Source organism: Raphanus sativus, unplaced genomic scaffold, assembly GCF_000801105.2.
Source record: "Raphanus sativus cultivar WK10039 unplaced genomic scaffold, ASM80110v3 Scaffold0680, whole genome shotgun sequence".
Taxonomy (NCBI): domain Eukaryota; kingdom Viridiplantae; phylum Streptophyta; class Magnoliopsida; order Brassicales; family Brassicaceae; genus Raphanus; species Raphanus sativus.
This window is the reverse complement of record NW_026615997.1, coordinates 22,694-32,391: the sequence shown is the minus strand read 5'-3', so window position 1 is coordinate 32,391 and position 9,698 is coordinate 22,694. Positions and strand designations below refer to the sequence as shown.

General features: G+C 39.9%; 3 protein-coding genes and 1 non-coding gene across 4 annotated transcripts; 2 read left to right on the top strand and 2 right to left on the bottom strand.

Annotated features, from left to right (window-relative positions):
* The first annotated feature begins 297 nt into the window (after positions 1-297).
* On the top strand, positions 298-2,600 carry LOC130502723 (L-ascorbate oxidase homolog). Its single transcript, XM_056997521.1, has 3 exons — positions 298-612; positions 900-2,009; positions 2,092-2,600. The coding sequence occupies exons 1-3, from the start codon at positions 362-364 to the stop codon at positions 2,396-2,398; spliced, it is 1,668 nt and encodes a 555-aa protein (XP_056853501.1). The 5' UTR covers positions 298-361; the 3' UTR covers positions 2,399-2,600.
* Positions 2,601-3,244: 644 nt separating this feature from the next.
* LOC108859140 (WPP domain-interacting protein 3) lies at positions 3,245-5,095 on the top strand. The gene is made up of 3 exons (XM_018632994.2): positions 3,245-3,427; positions 3,569-4,393; positions 4,492-5,095. Exons 1-3 carry the CDS (start codon positions 3,349-3,351, stop codon positions 4,950-4,952), a joined length of 1,365 nt encoding a protein of 454 aa, XP_018488496.1. The 5' UTR covers positions 3,245-3,348; the 3' UTR covers positions 4,953-5,095.
* Positions 5,096-5,132: 37 nt separating this feature from the next.
* LOC108859141 (uncharacterized WD repeat-containing protein C2A9.03) lies at positions 5,133-8,342 on the bottom strand. Its single transcript, XM_018632995.2, has 10 exons — positions 8,141-8,342; positions 7,624-7,815; positions 7,372-7,539; positions 7,194-7,280; positions 6,921-7,055; positions 6,707-6,817; positions 6,520-6,611; positions 6,329-6,434; positions 6,105-6,191; positions 5,133-6,000 (listed from the first exon to the last, which is right to left on the bottom strand). Exons 2-10 carry the CDS (start codon positions 7,780-7,782, stop codon positions 5,587-5,589), a joined length of 1,359 nt encoding a protein of 452 aa, XP_018488497.1. The 5' UTR covers positions 7,783-7,815; positions 8,141-8,342; the 3' UTR covers positions 5,133-5,586.
* Positions 8,343-9,471: 1,129 nt separating this feature from the next.
* TRNAD-GUC (transfer RNA aspartic acid (anticodon GUC)) lies at positions 9,472-9,543 on the bottom strand. The gene has a single exon. It is a non-coding gene; the product is annotated as a tRNA-Asp (tRNA).
* Positions 9,544-9,698: the final 155 nt, after the last annotated feature.

The window sequence follows — 9,698 nt, the reverse complement described above, 5'->3', positions numbered from 1 at the left end:
ATTTACACCAAAAAAAAGATTAATAGATTGTCTTTCTAATAATTTTTTAAAAAAATTCAAAACAGAAAAAGTTTCAAAGGCATGGAAACCAAAGCCAAACATAGAAAGAAAGAACTAAGAAAAATTAAACACCAAAAATAGGGAGAGGTTAACCTTCAATATGCCAAATATGGACAAAAGATAGCGAAATGAGAGGAGACCCCAAAGAAGACCAGAAAAAGCAGGAGAAAATATTGTCTTACAATCCCTATAAAAATGCCCTCGAACATTTCCACAACTCGAAATTCAAACCTCAAAGCATAATCAAACAACAATAACCAACTAATACCACCCTCCACGGAAAAAACATAAAAAGTTGTATATGCGAGGGGTTAAAATCTTGGCCGCGTGCCTCTACCTGGCCGCAGCCGCAACGGTCGTGGTCCGAGCTGAAGACCCTTACTTCCACCATGTATGGAACGTGACCTATGGAACCGCCTCTCCTCTAGGCGTTCCACAACAAGTCATTCTAATCAACGGCCAGTTCCCTGGTCCCAACATCAACTCTACATCTAACAACAATGTTATCATCAATGTCTTTAACAACCTTGACGAACCCTTCCTCCTCACTTGGTAATAACCATCAATCTCACCAAAATATTATTTATTTCACATGTGTAGAGGTCCAGCCACGGCCAGACCAGATTTTAGATTTAGAGAGTCATTATGCATTAACGTTTTTAAAATAAATTTAACAATTTGTTTGAGGATTTGGGAACAATCCGAGCTATTATAATAACTAAATTTGGATATTAAGACGAATATTTCATCAGACTCTGGCCAAAGCGGATCCTAGGTTCAACTAATCAGATGTGTTCATCTGGAAGAATACCTAATAATATTATTCTTGTGCGTTTTAGGAATGGGATCCAGCACAGGAAGAATTGCTGGCAAGATGGGACTCAAGGGACTATGTGTCCGATCATGCCCGGAACCAACTTCACTTACCATTTCCAGCCTAAGGATCAGATCGGAAGCTATTTCTACTACCCAACCACCGGTATGCACCGTGCCGCCGGTGGATACGGTGGCCTCCGTGTCAACAGCCGTCTCCTCATCCCAGTCCCTTATGCTGATCCAGAAGATGACTACACCGTCCTCATCGGTGACTGGTACACCAAGAGCCACACCCAGCTAAAGAAATTCCTCGACGGTGGTCGTACTCTCGGTCGTCCAGACGGTATTGTCATCAACGGAAAGTCCGGGAAAGGCGACGGATCCGATGCACCGCTCTTCACCTTGAAACCTGGAAAGACTTATAGGGTTAGGATCTGTAACGTGGGTATCAAGACATCCCTCAACTTTAGGATTCAGAATCATAAGATGAAGCTTGTTGAGATGGAAGGATCGCACGTTCTGCAAAACGATTACGACTCTCTTGACGTCCACGTTGGCCAGTGCTTCGGTACCATCGTCACGGCTAATCAAGAACCTAAAGATTACTACATGGTTGCATCCTCTAGGTTCTTGAAGAAGATTGTTACAACAACCGGTCTTCTCCGCTACGAAGGAGGCAAAGGACAGGCCTCTACGCAGCTTCCTGCTGGTCCTGTCGGATGGGCTTGGTCGTTGAACCAGTTCCGATCATTCAGGTGGAACTTGACCGCTAGTGCAGCTAGGCCTAACCCTCAGGGATCTTACCATTATGGAAAGATCAACATCACACGCACCATAAAGCTCGTGAACACTCAGGCCAAGGTCGATGGTAAGCTTAGGTACGCATTGAACGGAGTCTCCCACACAGAGCCCGAAACCCCTTTGAAGCTTGCTGAGTACTTTGGTATTGCCGACAAGGTCTTTAAGTACAACATCATCACCGATAACCCTACCCCAGAAGAGATCAAGAACATCAGGATCGAGCCAAACGTTCTTAACATCACTCACCGTACCTTCGTTGAGGTGGTGTTCGAGAATCACGAGAAGACTGTTCAGTCTTGGCACTTGGACGGTTACTCTTTCTTTGCCGTTGCGTAAGTGAAACAAACAAACAAACAAATACTAACTTGCGTTACAAGTAACTTATCGTTTTAACCTAATTGTGTATTTATAAAGTGTTGAGCCAGGGACTTGGACCCCAGAGAAGAGAAAGAACTACAACCTCTTGGACGCGGTGAGCAGACACACAGTCCAAGTGTACCCAAAATGTTGGGCAGCAATCTTGCTCACATTTGATAACTGTGGAATGTGGAACATTCGATCTGAGAACACCGAGAGACGTTACTTAGGACAGCAGCTTTACGCTAGTATCTTGTCTCCAGAGAAATCACTTAGAGATGAATACAACATGCCTGAGACAAGCCTCCAGTGTGGTCTCGTCAAGAACACACCCAAACCTGCCAACCCTTACGCTGGAGCCTAAGTTAACGTTTGCGAAATAATGCAACAAAAGAGTTTGGATTATTCTGTTCATTTGATCAATGAGAGGCATTTGCACGATTTACTTTCCTGTTTTTTTTTTTTCTCATTATTTTTACTTTTATCAATTTGATTTCAAAATAGTATATGGTTAATCGTATGTACATGAAATTGACATGTATATGATATGATTATCCCTTAAGTAATTTTTTCTTCTTATAAAAAACGCATTGATCTTTTTTTTCTTGTTCTTCACTTTTTCTAACGCTTATGTAACTTAATTCATAATCTTCGAAGAAATAAGCAGATAGATCTTATTTGTCTGACATGAAGTGATCTTCATCTAGTGACCAATTTCTATATCCTTAAGCTCAAAACCTGAACTACACAAACTAAACCCAAACAAGTTAGTAATATATGGGCCAAACCCAAACAAGTTAGTAATATATGGGCCTTGGTATAAAACATAACCCTTCATGATACCTATCTCAGACAGAAGATAAGAAGACAGATATTCTATACATGGATTGGGTCGAGAGGGATGATAGTTGACTTCATATGCCAGATTTGTTTTAATATCTTCAGAAATAGAAATAAAGGCATAAAAACTTAAAATTTGTACCAGGTGAAGTGAATAAACATAAACATGGATCAAAAAGTATAAATAATGATAAGATGAATTTCTTAATAAAATGAACCAAACAAAACAAAAACTTGACAATAAAGCAAAGTTACTTAACAGGCCTAAAAAGCTAATGTACTAAAGGGCCCAACCCATTAGTCTCATAATATAAAATTTGTTTACTACAGTATATAATTCCGACAACATGGTCTAATCCAGATCGGTCGGCCAGCTGTACGCAGTGGGTTTATGTCATGTGGACCCCATGTTTGGTCTTCCTGTAATAATTTTAACTCTTCCCCAATAATGTCGGCGGCTTTCTCCGTCGTCGCATGACCATTGATGCTCGAAACTCTTTAGCTTCTTCTGTAACTTCTCAAAGGGAGAGAAGCCTTCTTTATTCAAAGAGTGGTACGCTCTTCCGCTTTATCCAATTTCATTCGATTCCCTTCTCTCTGTTTTTTTGTTGCTGTTGTTGTTGTTGCAAGTTTCTGAATGATTGGTACATGATCGTTGAACTGGAATTGACGTTATATGTTTATATGGCTTTAGGAATGCATCACTCAGTCCCTGAATCTGTGGAAAACAATGGTGGTTCAGTCCCTGTTGATCATCATGAGGTTGTGAATCACAGATCATCTGCAAATGGATCACCTCAACGATCGAACAGCGTTGATAGTTTAAAGGTCGAAACTCCGACGAGGAAAGGTTTTGGTTTGAAGAAATGGAGAAGGATCAAAAGAGATGGTCCTGTGAAGGACGAGGCTACTACTACTACTACTACTACACCTGCTGGTGATGATGGTAGTAAATTGCTGAAGCGTGGATTGACTGGTTTGGCGAATCCTCCTTTGAAACATGTAGACTTGTCTTCCGTTGAAGCTAGGCAGAGTAGTGAAGGCTCTGTTGGGTCTGTGAACATGGCGGTCCATCATCATCTTCAAGGTTTAGCTGCAAACGGATTTAGTACCGGTCCAGGTTTTATGTTTAATGTAGGCCAAGGTTTTGAGAAGAGTGAAGAAGAGCTTAGTGGTAACTCCATAGCTACAAAGAATGTAGGAGGAGAGAAGATTGTTTCGGGTAGCCAAGGGAAGATCTGGAGGGATACCATCAAGAATGCAAGCCAAAAGCCTTGTTCAAGCATGGATTCTGACTTGAGAAGTAGTGATTTTGTGTTCTCGAGTGGTGCAGTTTCTGCTGCGAAGAACCACGGAGAGAACGATGAGAGGAAGGAAGTCCAAACATATAGCAGAAGCGAGAACGGAGAACAAGATGAAGATAAGGAGAGTAAGAAAAACAACAATTATTGGGCAGACAAGGATCAAATTGCAGATTCTATCAAGCATCTTGCAGCTCTGCATGACGCTCTTTGGAAAGGTATGCACACAAGACCATAGTTTCCAGTGTTGCATTGTCCTAAAGGACACTTATTATATGATATATCTAAACTAACTCTGGGGGTGAAACATGTGCAGAGCTTAAAAATTTCCAGGAGCTCGGTAAGGAAACTTGTAGAGAAGAGAAGTCAACATCCTCAGGATCACAGGCACTGATCTTGAAGCAGAAGGTAAAACATCTCCAACACAAACTCGAGGATGCTAGAGCTGATCTCGATGCAAAGGAAGCCAGGATCCAAGAACTTGAATATTCAAAAATTGAATCTGAACTTGAAGTCATTTTCCAGAGAAAGATCGAAGCTGAAATCCATCACTTGGTACTCACAAGATCTCTGAGTTCATCACTACAAGTACTGAAAGAACAACCGAACAAGGTACATTCTCTGGCTGAAGATTCTGAACCAAACCGTGGAAACATGTTGGGGAAAGCATGCAAGTCCAGTTTCTATTTCTTGACACAGTTGATCTTGCTCGTCTTCATACTTCGGCTATTGCTCCTCCAGGGCTCTCCTGCTTCACGATTAGTTATACCAACTTGAAAACAGTCCCTAGACTTCACCGTTCATGTTGTGTTACCAAACATTTTTATTTACCCAGATTTCCAGTTAAGAATTCAGAGCATATACTACAAGAAACAATGTCAAAATATACATTCATTCCATTATCGCTATTTACTAGCATATACATTCATTCCATTATCGCTATTTACTAGCTAGAGATAATAACTTAGTACTGTTATTATTAAGGCTACGATCGAATTGATCGAATTGAAACGAGCAAGAAATAACATAGTTTAGTTAAAGCATCTCCCACATTCTAAACTCAGAACCAACTCAAAAGTATCTTTTAACACTCGAATTCCTACAACAATCACAAATACAAAGAAGAGAAAAGACACACAAGCCACCAAACAGAGAACCAGGGTCCAGCTTCAGCACCATAACCAAGTACTAGTCTGTCCCACCACAGAGCTAGCTCTTTCTGTACACATCTTGAACGAGTTTGAAGCTTTAGAAGACCAGACATAAGTATACAACACATGAGCCGGTAAAGTACACAAAAGACACTAACTACTAGCACTTGCACAACACGTTTATGGTGCTTCTATTGTGTTCACCGGTTGCTGTACGAGCTCTTTTTTATTTGTTGAACGGGTTGTGTATATCTTCTCGCTTAAAGAAACGAATCGAGATAGGAATAGTTCCTGCGCCGATGATACTCAAGTAAGCTACCGTAAGTGCGGTCCCATACTCCAATGAAGAGCGCCTCTGTGTCAGGGCTGAACGATATTCCAGAGATCTCCCCGAAGAAGTCGATTTCCTGTTCTCTTTCATAACCCTTTGAGACGTCATAGACATGGACAAAGTCGGCTGGTTCAGCCGTAGCCATGTATTTCCCATCGGATGTGTAGCGAATTGACCGGATCGCTCCAAGGTTACCCTTCAAGACAGCGACGGATTGAGATAGGTTACGGATATCCCATACACGGCAGGTCTTGTCCTGGTTTCCAGTAGAGAAAGTGAATCCGTCAGGATGCCACGCCGAGGCAAAGGAATAGTCCACATGTCCTGATAGTGTTTCCAGCGTCTGTAGAGGACATTCCAAAGATTTGGACATTACAAATCACATGCTGTGACCAAGCATCTGAGACTAATTTACACACTTGATTCCATGGTCACGCAAATAAGTACCTTTCCGGTGTTGGGGTCAACTATAAGGCCCTCCGGATTGTCCCCGACAATAGCCAGTAATTTACCATTAGGACTCAAAGATGCGTGCTGTACCAACAAATGGAAAACAAAAGAACACATTTTGTTAGATGATTCAGTTCACCTGTACTAATATTACTTGGATTTGATAAGATCAGATTTACGCTAAAACACAAGTAAAACCATGAAAGAAGCAAGGACTTTACATTCACTGGCCAAGGAAAACGAAAATGCTTGACAAGCTGGTATCTCTCCATGTCAAAATCTCTAACTCCACAGTCATTATTCGAGGCAGTAAAATGAAGGGCGCCACTGTATGAAGAAGACAAAAAACGCCGTTAGAAGCAATGACTCCAACAATTTTATCTGGACCCTCAAGCAAAAGACGAGCAAATACCTGGATTTGTTGTAGATCTCAATAGCATTGGTAATAGCATTATCATCATAAGTGGTACGAGAGCAAAAGCTGACGCCAGGTCTATCAAGATGCTGAACCAATGTGGCAAGTGGAAACAAATGTGGCTCGTCAACGAGAATACCCGTACTAAGTAAGACTAATCCTTAAATCGAAAATATAGTCTTACTTTGCAAATAAGTTCCCCTTGAAATCCACCAGCAACTAGAAAGTCGTCTTTCACTGCAAGTGTACTCACTTGAGTCTGCGTAAAACCTTCCAGCAAACTCCCAGGATGTTTCTGAGTGCACCAAACAAGAAACAAAAAAGCAACTCAGAATCAAATTATTCTACTATAGTTTACACAAGTATGTTTGAACTTTACATTCGGGAAAAGAACTAACCTCAGATGGTGCAACATGACCGCGGACGTTGAGAACTTCCTTCTTTCCGGAAGTTAGAGAAGAATAATGTGTCAGCAGGAAGTTTGACATAAGATACACGTCGTGCTTGGAAGTTGCCCACACCAAATTCCTCAACTGTGAAACCCAAAAAGATTCTTGATCAAATGGAGATTTTGTTAGTATTAGATAAATGTTATGTCCTCAAGTACCATGTCAAAAACAATCAACTAGTCCAAATAGGCTAAAGAACTCTCAATATAAAAGAAAAAGAACCTGGAAATGAAGTATAGTAGATTTGATAGATCTTGAATTCCGCCAAAATTCATAGAATTTTCCCCCTTTCTGTGTGACCTTGCAAACCTGAAAAAGAAAATACAATGACACATTAAGTATCTGTGCAAACCTTAACTCTTCACAAGCAACGGAGGATCAGAGGATAACAAGTCTATACTTTTTCTGATGATTCACCGGAGTTGGGGACGTTTTCATAGTTCTTATACTGCTCTAACCTAGTTTGTCTGTATTTCTCTCTAGAAATACTAAGCCTATCCCAAGGAATCCCCTGGATATCTTTCCCTTTCCGAGCTTGCTCTGCCGAGGTATCAGCTATTTTATTATTCTGAAACACGAAAGCATAAGTTAGGGAAAGAAGAGTTAAAAAGGGAGCATAGAGACAACAAATTAGATTAACCAACAAACATACGGAGTAGTCAAATTCCTCGACGTCAGAATCAGAAGCAGCGAGATCGTCATCATCATCATCGGCACGGAACTCCTCATCCATATCATCTCCCACATCTTCCATCTCATCATCTACGTCTTCCATGTACTCAGCCGGAGCATCCCCTTCGTAATTGGACATTTTCCTTTTGTCAAAGTAGTTAAATGAATGCACCTGGGTTACATCAAACACATTAGCTAAAGTTTCCAAATTGAGAAACCACCCATACCAATAAAGAAACTCTACATTCCTAAATCCAAAAATAGTGAACTTTAGCATGTCAACTTAAAACAAAAAAAAAACATTGGATTAACCATGCAATTACTGAGTTAAACAAAGATCAATCCTCAGTATCTTAAAACCTAACCCTACAAAATTGAAAAAACAATTACATCTGAAACAATTAGATTCACCCCAGTTCATGAGCAATACACAAACCCTAACACAAAGACATACGAGGACGATAACACAGTAAACAACAGATCAAGGAGGGACAAACCCTAGGACGATTGGGAGGAATCAAATCTACAACGAAATTGTTCACTTCTTCGATTAGATCTACAGGAAGCGACGGGATCAGCCGCCGGAGAACAGCCCCAAGACGTGAAACGCGACGAGAGAGAGAGCGATGGAGGAAGAGCTGAGGTTTATCTATCTTCCCTTGCTTCCTTCACTGCCCAATTAACTCTCTACACATGAGTCAATAGGGACGGTTCGATTTTTATTTCTCTTGCTAAATTTGATTTTTTTTATTAATTTTAAAAGTTATCTGAAATCTAGTGATTGTTCGGGTTAATTAATTAAAGAGAAAACCATATCTACAGTTTGATAAGCTTTTTTTTTTTTGGCAAAACAAATTGATAAGTTGATAACCAGATTTGGTTTAAAATGTGTTATTATGACGCATTCAACCTTAGACCCGGCTACACGTTTAACAATTACTTTAGGTTATGAGGACAGGTACGTCTTTCTTCAAGATATTTTTTTTGGTTAACATTATCTTTGGGACATTTATCCAAGTTGTACTGTACACTACTTTATATTACTAACAGAAAAAAAAACACGTCGTGTTTGTCCCAGCCACTCCAAAATCCGTTTTTTCTGTATTTACTCTTCAGACAACTCTCACTATTTTTTTTTCTTTTGTAAAAAACTCTCACTATTCCACCATGTACATTCAATCTCGTTTGAATACTACAAACTTATGTTGATGCAACTCCGACAATATCAAAATCAACTTGCAATAAGAATGTTTAATATGGCTTCAACATGTGAATGCAAACAATGTAATGAAAAATAAGGTTTTTTTTGTTTGCCAAGAAATGAAAAATAAGGCTAAGTTCATAACTCTCTAAACAAACCCCTTTCCTATACTCATAGGATGTATCACTCATTTTTTTCCCAGCGATGCGCAAACAGAAACTGTAATAACGTACGTGGTGTAGAAATCCTCTTCTCCTATTATGTATAATTTAAAAGTATTGAATAATTTGAGTATTTAAAACAAAACCATCTTATTTTCTGCACATATAAACATTATCACTTGAAACAAACGAAAATAGCACAACACTGCTTGTTTATATTTCACGTTTAGATGTCGAAAATGAGTAAAGTAGCAAAAATAAAAGGCTCATGCATGTTCGTTTTCATTGTAGACTCGTGACACTTTGTACGAGTTGAGACGAGGCTAGCCTAAGATTTTCTGTTGGATTTGAAGAAACTCGCTTAACATTTATTCGTGGGATGTTCCTGAACTTTTCGAATTATTGGGCATGGGTCACATACATGGGCTTTGAGACATAAAAACGGCCCAAAGCCAAAAAGATAATACGCCGTTGCCGGGGATCGAACCCGGGTCACCCGCGTGACAGGCGGGAATACTTACCACTATACTACAACGACTTTGTTGTTATCATTTACCATAACTGTAAAATATTGATAGTTTTTGGACTATAGTGCAGTATCTGCGAGTTTACCTTACACTACTACAATCTGCTGGGAATTGGCAATTCAGCCATTCAGATTTCATGGTCGAAACTGTTTTTATTTTTCAACAC

Excerpts from the sequence above, each read along its gene's own strand:
- LOC130502723 (XM_056997521.1), top strand. The coding sequence starts at position 362 with ATGCGAGGGGTTAAAATCTTGGCCGCGTGCCTCTACCTGGCCGCAGCC. Across the intron at positions 613-899 it reads GAACCCTTCCTCCTCACTTG|GAATGGGATCCAGCACAGGA; the intron begins GTAATAACCATC and ends TGTGCGTTTTAG. Across the intron at positions 2,010-2,091 it reads TACTCTTTCTTTGCCGTTGC|TGTTGAGCCAGGGACTTGGA; the intron begins GTAAGTGAAACA and ends GTATTTATAAAG.
- LOC108859141 (XM_018632995.2), bottom strand. The coding sequence starts at position 7,782 with ATGTCCAATTACGAAGGGGATGCTCCGGCTGAGTACATGGAAGACGTA. Across the intron at positions 7,056-7,193 it reads CTACTATACTTCATTTCCAG|TTGAGGAATTTGGTGTGGGC; the intron begins GTTCTTTTTCTT and ends TGGGTTTCACAG. Across the intron at positions 6,435-6,519 it reads GAGATCTACAACAAATCCAG|TGGCGCCCTTCATTTTACTG; the intron begins GTATTTGCTCGT and ends TTCTTCATACAG.
- LOC108859140 (XM_018632994.2), top strand. The coding sequence starts at position 3,349 with ATGACCATTGATGCTCGAAACTCTTTAGCTTCTTCTGTAACTTCTCAA. Across the intron at positions 3,428-3,568 it reads CCTTCTTTATTCAAAGAGTG|GAATGCATCACTCAGTCCCT; the intron begins GTACGCTCTTCC and ends ATATGGCTTTAG. Across the intron at positions 4,394-4,491 it reads GCATGACGCTCTTTGGAAAG|AGCTTAAAAATTTCCAGGAG; the intron begins GTATGCACACAA and ends AAACATGTGCAG.